The sequence below is a fragment of the Xenopus laevis genome, chromosome 1L, assembly GCF_017654675.1.
Source record: "Xenopus laevis strain J_2021 chromosome 1L, Xenopus_laevis_v10.1, whole genome shotgun sequence".
Classification (NCBI taxonomy): domain Eukaryota; kingdom Metazoa; phylum Chordata; class Amphibia; order Anura; family Pipidae; genus Xenopus; species Xenopus laevis.
The window spans coordinates 54,027,692-54,041,543 of record NC_054371.1 but is presented as its reverse complement, the minus strand read 5'-3'; the positions used below and the strand labels follow the sequence as shown (position 1 = coordinate 54,041,543).

Below are 13,852 nucleotides of genomic sequence, written 5' to 3'. Positions count from 1 at the left end.
ACCAAACCCTGATGGATATTCAAAGTCATGTCCAACATGTGGTGTAAGGCACCATTTGGATGGAGATTTTAATAGATGTCTTTGTACATAGTTAGGGAACTTTTAATTAGATTTTCCACCATGTGAACATTGTCTAAGAATGTCAGGAATGTCACTTATTCACTATCAGGCACTTCTATAAATACAGAACTTCATTGGCTTGTGTGAATTTCTTGGGTGGCTATGACAAATATATATATATATATATATATATATATATATATATATATATATATATATATATATATATATATATATATATATATATATATATATATAAAATAGGACAGCACACCAGTGTAAACAGAATGTTGAGCTGAATGTTATTAAGAAAAAATACTAAGGAAAAGCTATAAATCTTAATCTTTGTATTTTTATTTTTCTTCCGCAGTTGTCTTTTGGGGAGATATTGCCTTAGACGAAGAAGATTTAAAAATGTTTCATATAGACAGGACGATCGACCTGACACAACACTCAAATGAAAAGCTGGGACACACCACAGGTAGGACTTTAAAAGCACCTTTTTCCCCAATGACTAAAGGTCCCCATACATGGATAGATCCGCTCGTTTGGCAATGTCGCTAAACGAGCGGATCTCCCTCCGATATGCCCACCTTGAGGTGGGCAATATCGGGCAGATCCGATCGTGGGCCCTAGGGCCCAACGATCGGATCCTAGCATTCTCAAACGGGCGGTCGGATCGCGGGACCGCATCAACGAACAGATGCGGCCGCGATCCGACGGGATTTTTAAACCCATCCGATCGAGATCTGGCCGACTTTCGGCCAGATCTCGATCGGGGAAGCCCGTCGGGGGCCCCCATACACGGGCCAATAAGCTGCCGACACAGTCTGTCGGCAGCTTTTATCGGCCTGTGTATGGCCACCTTAAGTTTCTAAATACATAGTGGCAGAAAATCAGAGCAACGGTCACTTAGTTGAATAGGAATACATGAAGTAGATCAGAAGAATATTTGTTATGTTAGTCAATAAGTATATTTACTCTAAGCCAAATAAACAGGTCTTGTGACTGTTGTTGATATTTAAATGATATATAGTTTATTTTAAGGATTAATATATATGGGAATAATGTATCCCTATTGTAAAATATAAGTAATATTAGAGCCAAGGTGTTCCATACCTCCGGCTTTCTGCTTTTATATGTGCATGGAACTCCTCAGTGACTTATAATATCCTTTCATTTTACATCGGTGGGCACATTATAATTCATAAACATGCAAACATAGTATAAATGTCATATTAAAACCTTATAAAATGCAGCATTTCTGGAGGAGACAGAAATCCTCTCTGAAACGAAACCATTTCCTCACCTAAGCTCAGACACTGGCATCCCAGGCTGGGCCACCAATGTAAACCACATCTCCACAATGTTTCATTTGTCCTTAATTAATATATACCAATAGCCCAATATAACTTGTCACTCAAACGAACACCAAAGGGGTTATTTATCAAAATCCGAATTTTTCCTCATTCATTTCTGAAATATACTCTGACCAAATCCATACCGGGCTATTTCCCTTTATTTATCAAAACATTTACCCAACAATTTCCTCAAAACTCATGAAAAATTCAGATCATACAAATTTTTCGGATTTTCCGCACAAAAACTGTGTTTTTTTTACAAAATCTTCGGATGATTGCACGAAACCCAGCGCATATCAAATCTTCGGGACATCTACCCTTGACTTATATACAACCTCAGCAGGTCTGATATGCCTCGATTTTTGGATTCAGACTTTTTTCCACCCTCAGTGTATAATAAATCACGAAAGATTTGAGTTTTTTTTTCACTAAAAATTCTGATTTTAGAGTAAAATAAACTCTAAGTTTTTGGCATTCAGACTTAATAACGCCCAAGTGATTCCCAATTGATTTGATTAGTACAGATTGTTTATGTGCATATTCAACTTGTATTAACACCTATTATCTGTTTTACTCTGTATTGTACCCCAACATATGGTTATAAAGGAAGATATAAAACAGGGACACCCAATCTACAGTCCACCATCTGCTCAAATAAAAAGATCTGTAGGAATTGTGGAGTAGCTGTGACTCCCCTCACGTCTATATTTCCCATAACCCTTTCCACCTACTGGAAATTATTTTGGAAACTGCCCCCAGCATGCCTTGAATACCTAGACACTTGGGCAGTATGGCTGACAAAATCTGATTATATATATGGCCAACTTTTTCTATCACATGCATGGGAGTGCGCTGATTTTCCTGGATGAAACTATTTAAAGTTTGTAATAGCTCCAGACTAAATTCAAGGTGACATAGTCAGTTCAGAAGAAGAATAACAGATACAGAGCACTATAAAAATGTTTTCATAGTGAGAATTTTCTTTACATGCATACTAAACATAGAACACATTCTAAAGTATGCCAGCTATTCAGTAATGCTAACAAACCGAGTAATGCCAATAATGCTAAAAATCCCAGTGTTTTTAAACTTTTGTTTTTCTGGCTTGAACTAGGGAAAATTCACACTGCAGGACAAATGAAGTCAATGTCATTAATGCATTTGTTTTCATTTTAGTTTCACTCCTATACTTTCCGTATACTTTCCCACTCCCACATGCTTATTCTTTTACATATTGCTCAAAATGTTGCATTTGCCAGAGACATGTCTTAGAAGTACAGGTATGGGATCCGTTATCGGGAAACCCGTTATCCAGAAAGCTCACAATGATGGGAAGGCCATCTCCTATAGACTCAAAATAATCAATTTTTTTAAAAATTAGTTCAATTTTCTCTGTAGTAATAAAACAGTACCTTGTGTTTGTTTCAAACTAAGATATAATTAGTCCTTATCAGAAGCAAAGCCAGCCTATTGAGTTTATTTTTGGAGTTATTTATCAAAGGTCAAGTTGTTTTTACCCAAAAAAGATTCTTAAAATTCAAATTTTTGTAGTATTTATTATACCCAAAGCTGGAAATAGCTTGAATTGGAAAATACTCCAGCTAAAACCTGTCGAAGTCATGTAGAAGACAATGGCAATTTGAAGATGTTTGTAGCCTTTGTGATGTTTGGGATTTTTTTCGGTGGGTTTCGCTCGAAAACTCGATTCATTCAAACAATTCAAGTTTTTTTTCACTGAAATATTAATTAATTTGAGTATTCGGGGTTTTCACCCCAAACTCACTGATTCAAGTTTTTTACATCCAAGTTTTTTCATAAATTAGAAAACATTTGAGTTGTGAGTTTATTTGAGGGATAAAATAACAAACCTCACAAATATAGTTTAGATCCCTACACTATACCATATAAGAAAATGACAATTAAAGCATTTGAATATTGATTCATTTATTCAGATATTTTCATTGTTTTTAAAGTCATTTTTAAATACAAAAGCTCTGAACCAGCAATGGAGATAGGGACAGAAACATACTGCTTGCAAATACAACATTGAATTACGTTTTCATAAAAGACACAAGAAGAAGGCTATAACTTTGTTTAGATTTCATTTTCAGTTCTAAATCATTTTTCCAAAAAAAAAAAAAAAGAATTACTCAAACATTTTTAGTGTCCCCTATGATATACAGTTAATTTTTATGTAACTGTTTTTTCTCATTTACGGTTTACTTGATGGCACTCATTTACACAGTATATGAAATTTTATAGTGGATATTTCGTTTTCATTTTCTGTGAGTTCTGTTAATTTATTTTTACGAACAGTAATGAAGCCATTTCTTACTAAAGGGTGACAAAAAAGGAAGGAAAATACCAACAAAGCATTTACACAAGGGGCTGATTTATTAAATATTTGGATTTGATTATCAATTGAGACTGCTTTTTTCCACTTGATTGCATTACATATTGAAAAATGCGGCAATTAACTTTTATGGTAATAGAAATGAGCATTTTTCCATTTTCAATGTGGCTGTAAAATCTTAGAATAATTACATGTAATTGCTTGAAAACTGAAGAAACAATTCCCAGTGACTTAGCTTCTCCTTTATTTACTACATCTCAAATATTTGAGTTTTAAACTCAGTTGTAATTGCTTTCAAGATCTAATTTTTTCCCACAATTTTCTCAAATGAAGGTAAAAATGTTATTTTTATTTAAAAAAAATATGCCCCTTTAAATTTAGACTACACCATTTCTGGAAGGTATGACCTTTTTATTTTTAAAAACACATATTTTAACACTTTTATGTTAGGGCTTTTGGGGACAGGTCCCCAAATAATTAGTCTTATCTAATGCAGCAATCCCCTATCAGTGGCTCGCAACCAACATGTTGCTCTCAAACCACTTGGATGTTGCCAGTGGCCTCAAAGCAGGTGCTTATGTTTTAATTCCAGGCTTAGAGGCATGTTTTGGTTGCATAAAACCAGATGTACTGACAAACAGGCTAACAAATAGCCAACCACAGCCATATTTAGCAGCTCCTGGAACTATATTCATGCTTGTATTGCTCCCCAACTCCCATAAATTTGAAAAAAAGTTGGGGACCCCCCGATCTAAGGTATTACTAAACCCAACAAGTGGGTGGGGTTTTTGTTTAGATAACAGATAAAAATGTGAAAACCAAAAATATAGTATAATAAATAATTGGCCCAATATATGGAAACAGCTGGGACAGCCTTGTTCCAAAAATCCACAACGAAGAAGGGGTATCATGCCTACCCTTTGCATTTAACATTCTAGGTTCAGTGATCCCCAACCAGTAGCTCGCGAGCAACATGTTGCTCACCAACCCCTTGGATGTTGCTCCCAGTGGCCAGGTGCTTATTTTTGAATTCCTGGCTTGGGGGCAAGTTATAATTGCAAAAAAACCATGTGTATTGCCAAACAGACCATCCTGTAGGCTGCCAGTCCACATGGGAGCTACCAAATAGCCAATTACGGCTCTCACTTGGCATCCCCAAGGAATTTTTCATGCTTGTGTTGCTTCCCAGCTCTTTATACATTTTAATGTGGCTCGTGGGTAAGAAAGGTTGGGGACCCCTGTTTTAGGGGAACCAGTTATCAGAACAGACATATTCAATCATAGTCACTCCTTTGATTCCCGTGTGTTAATATCTGACTGCAAGTAAAGAATATGTGTGTTGTGCTTGATGCTGATTGAATGTGTACTGTACTGTATTGCTTTTTAATGGATTTACTAAATTTCAGTAGGCAAGCTTTCAAGAATGATGTCTCCCCTTCCTCAATTAACAGTGCATGTGTGACCGTAAAAACCTGTATAGAAAGCACTCAGCAAACATCTTTCTGTACATGTAATGGTTTGTAACGTTTGTGGTTCTTTTCAAGAGACAATCAAGCTTTAAATGATTGTAATGTTGACATTTGTATAACCTTTCATGTTACAAAATTCATTTGTGTGCAAAGTTTCAAGGCTGCCATTGTGGCAATGAGTTGCATAGAATGGGATCAATTAATGTTTTGGGGTAAGCGAAAGAAGAGATTTTTTAATAAGAAGCCCAAAAGACAAAATATACATCTGTTACCAGCTGCTTTCACTCCAAAGAAGCAAATTCTAAGAGGTATGTAGTACTGTGAGGCAGCTTGTGCTGAGTACTCATTATAGAATATATTGGGACTTTGTGAGGTCTTAAGAGGTCACATATGAACATGCAGTGATATGATCAGTTCGTTTAGCTGATTCCAGTGTTTACTGGAGATCATTGTTGCATGTGTGGCCACTTTGAGGTAGTGCTCAATATACTGCCCTGCAATTGTTATGGTCGGTTTGCATTTACCATGCTATAAACCATAAAATAAGTTCTTCTTGTGGATATTAATCTGGCCCTATGCTAGGGGGGTTATTTATCAAAGTCCGAATTTATCTCAATACGTTCTGCTACAAACTCCGATTAAATCCACTCAGGTTTTTTACTCTTATTTATGATTAAATTTTCTGGAAAATTTGCTTTGCAGGAAAAAAAAACAGATTTTCATGGTTTTTTTTTGATCTTTCATCCGATTTTCACAATTATTTTGGATTATTCACCCGAAAACTCGGATTTTTGCACAAAACCCAGCGCACATCAAAAAATCATTGGGGCATCTCCTATTGACTTATATGCAACCTTGATGGTCTGAGATGCCAGATTTTATAAAGAAAAATCATGAATTTGTCGTGAATTTTGCATTCAGATTTTAGTAAATAACCCCCTAGGTGTTGGGTAGTTCTTAGCATACACTGACTAATGCCAGTTTATGCTGCTTTTAATGTATAATGATATACATAAGCTCCCAGTTTAAAGAGAACATTGATTATTGTACATGTGTGAACCCCCCCCCCCCTCAGAGGACAATTGATCTGGCAGATCAACGTTTGGTTCAATTGTGTTAAAGGTCCACGTGCAAATAAAACCAATTGTCTGGGGCTGACCTGATAATCACCAGTGGTGTGTTATAGCCAATGTTTAATATTGCCCTTACTTTTCTCCTCTTAGAGGCCGATTCACTAACTTCGATGAAGGATTCGAAGTAAAAAAACTTCGAATTTCGAAGTGCTACTTCGGACTTCGACTTCGAATCGAAGGATTCGAACTAAAAATCGTTCGACTATTCGACCATTCGATAGTCGAAGTACTGTCTCTTTAAAAAAAACTTCGACCCCCTAGTTCGCCATCTAAAAGCTACCGAACTCAATGTTAGCCTATGGGGAAAGTCCCCATAGGCTTTCCTAAGTTTTTTTGATCGAAGGATATTCCTTCGATCGTTGGATTAAAATCCTTCGAATCGAACGATTCGAAGGATTTAATCGTTCGATCGAAGGAATAATCCTTCAATCGTTCGATCGTTCTATCTGCGCTAAATCCTTCGACTTCGATATTCGAAGTCGAAGGATTTTAATTCCCAGTCGAATATCGAGGGTTAATTAACCCTCGATATTCGACCCTTGGTGAATCGGCCCCTTAATGTTACAATTATATATTTTCTTTTTTTTCGGTATTCTCAACACATGTTTTACTATATGTTTTTGTCCTTTAGTTTTGGACTTTTGTAAGAAAATCACCTAACCCTAGGTCAGTGTTATGCAGTTGTTGTATCACTGTTATGGCCAGTTATTGAATACGCCACACCAATGTAATGGATTATCTATAAATGGCAATGTCATACAAAGATGTCTGTGAATCCCATGGTCAGGACAAGGCCATGAAAATCTTGAGGATGATTCAAGTACAATGTACTGTTTTATTACTACAGAAAACAAGGAAATTACGTTTAAAAATGTAAACGATTTGTTTTTAAATGGTGTCTTTGGGAGATGGCCTGCCCCATAATTCAGAGTTTTCTGGATAACGGGTTTCCAGATAATGCATCCTATATGTGTATAATCAAATATTAAAGCCATTCCTTAGACAATAATGCTGTCTAAAACTTTTGTGTGTGTGTTATCATAACCCTCATATAATGTTTATTGTCTGTCCCTTAATTGTTTTTTATTTAAGCTTTTTCATTTAATAGATCTTTGTTCTCCCTTACTTGGGTCTCATGACATTTTTAATGAGTACAGTAAATACTCTGTATACAAATATTTTACTGCCAGTTTAAGATCAAATAAGAAGGAAGTGAAATGCTGCGTTATTATAGGGTACATTTTGTCTCAAATAAAACCCTTCAAAAGGTTGAAATTTCTCTAATACATTTGTGTTTTTGTTGCTGAGAGAATTAAGAATGGTAGCTATGCATGGCATTGGTCCTAGCATTGGTATTGCCAGTATTGATTTTGAGATTTATTATTGGAGCTGTAAAATAACATCAGTCTTTCTTGATTATTAGGCCTTTTTAGCTTGTATCTGGGTTATTGATTATAAAGCTACGCAGGAGTCCCTCTAGAGATCTTATTACAACCCTCGGCTGCCTGATAGCTTTGCAGATCCAGTGTGATTAAAGGATGTGGTTTTTCAGATCCATTTCAAGCCCAATAAATGTTTGTACACTGCATTTTTGGCCGTCCTTTATTTAGAACATGTAATTGCTCCTAGTTTGAAAAAGAAAATTCATTACAAGTAGATGAAAAAAAAAAAGTCAGTGGTGTGCAGTCTAGATGAAAGCAAAGCATCTGACTGCCAATCAATATGGCACCAAAGACATGAAGGTCACAGGGAGCAGCGGAGAAGCCTCGGATAATAAATTGATGATGTCATTGTCCTGACCCGTCTGAAGAAATCTTGGCTTGACTACTTGAGTTTGATGTTCTTGCTTCACTTATAACACTTGCTTGGTTCATAATTTATTCATCATATGGGAAACCTTTTCTGTATTTAATCCTAAAGAGCAGGAATATTAATCTCTGGGTGCTCTGATGCGCAGTGAACTGCAACTCCCGGCACCATAAAATCATTATTATATGATTATTATACATAATCTTGCACTAACTCAACCGACAATACTTTAACCCATGGATGGCTTCCCACATACATCAGTAATCCCTGAAACCAGTGCCAGACCCATGGTGGGCAGCAGGCACCATTTAATCGGAACACCCCATAATATTTCCCTATTAGAAATACTGACTATTTTATAGACCAGGGTAAGAGTTAATGACATTTTCCAGAGAACCATCTCTTAAACCAAGAAACTGAAACAAATCCTCAAACCAAATTTTGCTCCATGTGTGCTTTTCAGTGTATAATCTTGGCATCTGTGTGTGTGTGTATTAAGAGAAAAGTTCAGATGGGTTATAAGGCAGAATATAATACTTCGTTGTTGTTAAAATGTAGTATTGCTTTAATGCAGCGATCTCCCTAGCAATGTACAAATAAATCAATGCATCCTGTAAACAATCAGTGTCTTCTCTCCAAATATATATAAATATATTAATATATAAAAAAATTAAGTAATAAATAAATAATACATTGTTTTCTTTCCCTCTGTCAAGGTGGCCTTGAAGAACATGACCTGTCAAAAAAGAGAGGAGCCCTCTATCAGCTTATTGAGAGAATAAGAAGATTTGGCTCTGGTATTTCAACTATTTATGTAATCTCTTAAAGCACCATTATTGTATAAGTGAAACGCTTAGGCCTAACATAACCAAAATGATATACAGTAAATGCATCTGACTTATCTCGGGTTTACAACATGATTTTTTATTGCTTTCCATTAAACCATGTTAAATCTCCTTTTACAAAGATTTACATTAAACCTTATTGCAAATGGACATTATAAGTGATATTTGAAGGTTGTGGGATCTCCAATAGTGAACAGCTTAGTTCACAGTAGTTGTTGGCAAGTGTATCATGTTCTTTTTCAAAAATGGGGCAAGGTTCAAAGTGCAAAATATGGGCAAAAGGCATCCTGATTTTTGTTCAAAACTGCCTGCTTTTGAAATTTCATCTTACTGTATCGTCTGGTTGGCATTCAGCAAGCCCTGGAATATTGTGTATCATTCAGAACACACTTGCTTAAAGGGGAAACAAGGCTTTAGATAATCCCATACTTACCACCTGTTTATATAAAAAAACAGCAATGTGGCTTCATAATCCCATTTATGATTCTATGAACTTCAATACAAAGATACTTTCCACCTATTTGGTAGTGTGAACTTTGCTAAACCCTAAAATATATCAAGAGACATTTATTCAAAGTATTAAACTGAACATTTTCAGTATGGTTTTAAAAAGGGTAGCAATGTGCCCTTTAGAATTAAAAGTACTTACAAAATTATTTTTTAATTTCAACATCTCATGCAAAAAACTGGAGCAATTTCAGTAGGCATTCTTATACAAAGTTTATACTTCTTTCTGAAACTGTCAAAATATACCTGTGCTATATTGTAAACATTTGCTTTATTTTAGGCCAAGAAAACGCAACAGCAAATTCCCAAAAAGTAGATATTAATAAATCTGGGAAGAGTAAGAAAATTAGGATACCCAGAGCGGCTACATCACGAACAGAAAGAATATGGCCTGGTGGAGTCATACCGTATGTCATTGGGGGCAATTTCACTGGTAAGATACACTTTCAGCTTTTACCGACAGGGGGTTATTTATAAATCTCATTTTTTAAGTAAAAAATTTATCATTTTATTATTTATCATTGGTGAAACTTGATAAAACCGGTTCAGGAAGAAACTCAAAAAAATTCAGTTTTTTGCAGAAAAACCCATTTTTTGGGGGTTTTTGGCCCATAATGCTCAATTTTTTTGGGAAAAAACTCCAAAAAATTCAGTTTTTTGCAGAAAATCCCAGTTTTTTGGGTTTTTTTGCCCATAATGCTCAAATTTTTTGTAGAATCATTCGGACCCCTGATTTTTTTTTGGATTTTTGGCTGAAACGCAGCGAAGACCATGATATCTTCAAATTTTACTTCTACAGGAGATGGAGTATTTTTGGATTTGTACTTGTAGCAGCCTCGGGTTTAATAAATCACAAGAAATCTGAGTTTTATCTTTCCACTAAAAATTCGGATTTTATAGTAAAAAAAACTCAAATCTTTTCGAGTTTTAGGCATTCGGACTTTAATAAATAACCCCCTAAATGACAACGATTATTCTCTCAATTAATTAATTGCACTGGCAATTTCGAGCAATAATTTATGAACACAGAACTGGATGTTTAAAGGTAGGACTTCACAACGAGAGAGGAGCCGACACGTCGCAATGCGACAAAACGCATTCGACGTGTCGGATGTTCTAAAGAAAACGGAAGCAACATAGTAAGTAACATAGTTACGCAGCGCGCTGCGTTTTCATCCGACAGTCGGATAAATGTAGTTCTTACCTGCGATTTCTCCTTCACTTACGTTTTCTTTAGAACATCCGACACATCGCATGCATTTCGACGTGTTGGCTCCTCTCGCATTGTGAAGTCCTACCCTATGATCTATCTATTCCATATGTGTATTTGTGTATGTGTTGTGTACATCTGTCTGTCTGTTTATATACTTCTATGTCAATATATTTACAGTGTACAGAACAAATGACTCTGCAAGAAGGTACATGTAAAATAATTTAGGGCCACTTCACTGGAATGTTTTAGGAACAGCTATTTTATGAAACAAATTCCTTATTGAGATCACATACACTGATAAGAGTACATTTTAGACCCATCATTTTTAAAGATAATGCCTTTTTTTATTCCCTATGCATTTCTTCTAGGTAGCCAGAGAGCAATGTTTAAGCAGGCCATGAGGCACTGGGAAAAACATACCTGTGTAACATTTATAGAACGAACAGATGAAGAGAGCTACATTGTGTTTACTTACAGGCCTTGTGGGTAAGCAGAGCATGATTTAAGAATTATTTACAGTACTTTCATCATCTATCATTGATCCGCTACAGGATATACTGTTCTTCATTAATCCCATCTACTGGGACCTACGTTGAACAACCGCTACAGGGTTTCAGGTTGGACTGCGAATATATATACACTATACATTTTTAAAACATAACATCTTTTATTAACATTTCTCTCCCCTGGGGTCCATATCATAATAGGAACCACAGTCAAATGTTCTCTCTAGTACCCTTCCATTCCATGAAATATGAAAATTCAAGTTGCCAGGCATCTCCTTTAGTGTAGGACACCAATGAAAAATGCATTTTCCTCTTACAAGGTAAAGTGAGATGGTGAAATGAACCACTAGTTTGGCCACTAGCTTATTTTAATGACTATGTAAGCATTCCATTAAGCTCAGCATCTGTTAAAAGAATGTTTGATGGCAAAATCCACACAAGAGGGCCCAATATGATTTATAATGAATGGCATAACCGTAAAGCTTGAAAGGCAGAGATGGGACATTGATCCATGGGATTAAAAGAAGAGAAGAAACATCATCTTGTCTACACCTCACGCAGGGAATTTACTATTGCAAAAATGTGTTAAAATGGATTTACAGATTAAGTTGGAAGGCACATCTATCTCAGCCTATCAACTGCTTTATTGCAATTCACATCTTGCTTTTACTCAACAGCATGTTCAGAGCTTAGAGGAGGCACTTGCTCATCCTTTGATGCAATGTGCTGCGCAAGAAGGTTATGCTAAACTTGGGCACATTAAGAATAACATACAGTTATCATTATGATATTTGTGTTAGTGGATAGCATTGGTACGTGTTTTTAACATCGTCACCATTATATAATCCCTCTCCTAGTCCATAGTTTATTTATGGGCAATCTTCAGCCTTTAACATGTTGTTGAATTATAAATTCCATCAACCTACAAGCATTTAAAATCAATGCCCTGACCAAAGGGTTCATTGGCTAAACCTGTTTAACTCTTTGGTAGATCAAACAGTGTTTTGTGGTCCATTTGCTTTGATGAAGGGGTAACAGGCATAGATTATTTAGTTTGGTTGAAAAGTACACGGGGTAAATTGTGTAAAGTCTGCCCCAGGTCTAGTCAGACCACTTAGCCATGTCCCATGATGTCTGTGATTGAAAGGTTCGGTGTGTTATTGTGTCTAAGTAGTCATCATAGGCACTGAACACAGTTATGGTACAGCTGTAGGTGTCCCCAAAACAAATAAAACCAAGGAACAAAAAAGGAAGAAGAACTCCAGCAGATTGACTGAAAAAAACATTTATTCCGGTTGTGATTACTGTTATAAATATTTCTGCTGGAGTTCCTCTTCCTTTTTTGTTTATGCTGACTCAATGGAGTTGCAAGCAAAGAGCAACTGTAATGAAAGTCGAACACACAACTTTCTTCTACCTTATTGTACAGACCACCAACAAATTTCTATTTTTGGTCCCCAATGTTTAGTTCTGTTCAGTATATCAGTATGTCAAACTGGGTTTCTGATGACAACCCTTGAGGAGCACCAGAAGCCTAGAATTGTATAAATGGAGCATACACAGTGAACTTTTGATGTGATTGGATATAAGTGGATTTAGGCCATCCATTACCACTGATGAAAACCAGAGACTTTCACTTGGTGTCCCCTTACTGTTCATATATTTTAACAGTTGCTGTTCATATGTGGGACGAAGAGGAAATGGCCCTCAAGCAATATCAATTGGAAAAAACTGTGATAAATTTGGAATAGTTGTCCATGAGCTAGGCCACGTGATTGGCTTTTGGCATGAACACACACGACCAGACAGAGATGACCATGTGACCATAATCAGAGAAAACATTCAACCGGGTAAATACACTTACTGTATAATTTTAAAAAAAAGTATAATTCCTTTTATTTGCATTGTATGTACATTGTGGTTCCAAGTCCCTCAATAATAACTAAAGAAAAACATCAGGAGATACACATAGGGAGAAGTTGTTTACCTGAATACATCTGAATACATTCTCTTGTCTGACAGTTGCATCTTATTTTAATTGTCAATTTTATTAAACCTACAGGACAAGAGTACAACTTTCTGAAAATGGAACCAGGGGAAGTGAATTCACTGGGGGAATCATATGATTTTGACAGCATCATGCACTATGCAAGGAACACCTTCTCAAGGTTGGAATCTCAGGTTATAATTTTTGACTTTTAATTCATATTTCTTATCAGTGATATTATGTTCGTGCTAGAGGAACTGGTACATTCCACCGCACAGGACAGATGCTTCTCGCAATATCTAAAAAACAGAATAAAAACAAGCACAGTCATAAAGCCATGATACACAGTGTGAACAAGTTTGCTGTGGCTTCACTCAGATATCAAGTGAAGGATGTTGCTATAAATAATACGTCGCCATAAATTATTCAGTGATTTAGTATGGAATCGTTTTTTTTATTTTGTTTTATTTATTTTTTTGGTGATGTAGTTCAAAGAGTTTTTTTCCCTCTGGAGCTTTAAAGAGTTTATAGAACTATTTTGCAATTACTGGGTAGACTTGCTTAGATTTGGTTTGTATCAATCGGCTGCCTAGTATACAATAGGCTTGA

General features: G+C 35.9%; 1 protein-coding gene across 2 annotated transcripts in view; it reads left to right on the top strand.

Moving 5' to 3' along the window:
- The window catches only part of tll1.L (tolloid like 1 L homeolog), a 94,683-nt gene that overhangs the window by 35,135 nt on the left and 45,696 nt on the right, over positions 1–13,852 (top strand). For both annotated transcript variants that reach the window (XM_018241702.2, XM_018241701.2), the window contains exons 3-8: positions 431–541; positions 8,902–8,982; positions 9,818–9,970; positions 11,119–11,236; positions 12,928–13,106; positions 13,319–13,424. In XM_018241702.2, coding sequence (XP_018097191.1) covers positions 431–541; positions 8,902–8,982; positions 9,818–9,970; positions 11,119–11,236; positions 12,928–13,106; positions 13,319–13,424 — 748 coding nt within the window. The remainder of the gene's footprint in view (positions 1–430; positions 542–8,901; positions 8,983–9,817; positions 9,971–11,118; positions 11,237–12,927; positions 13,107–13,318; positions 13,425–13,852) is intronic.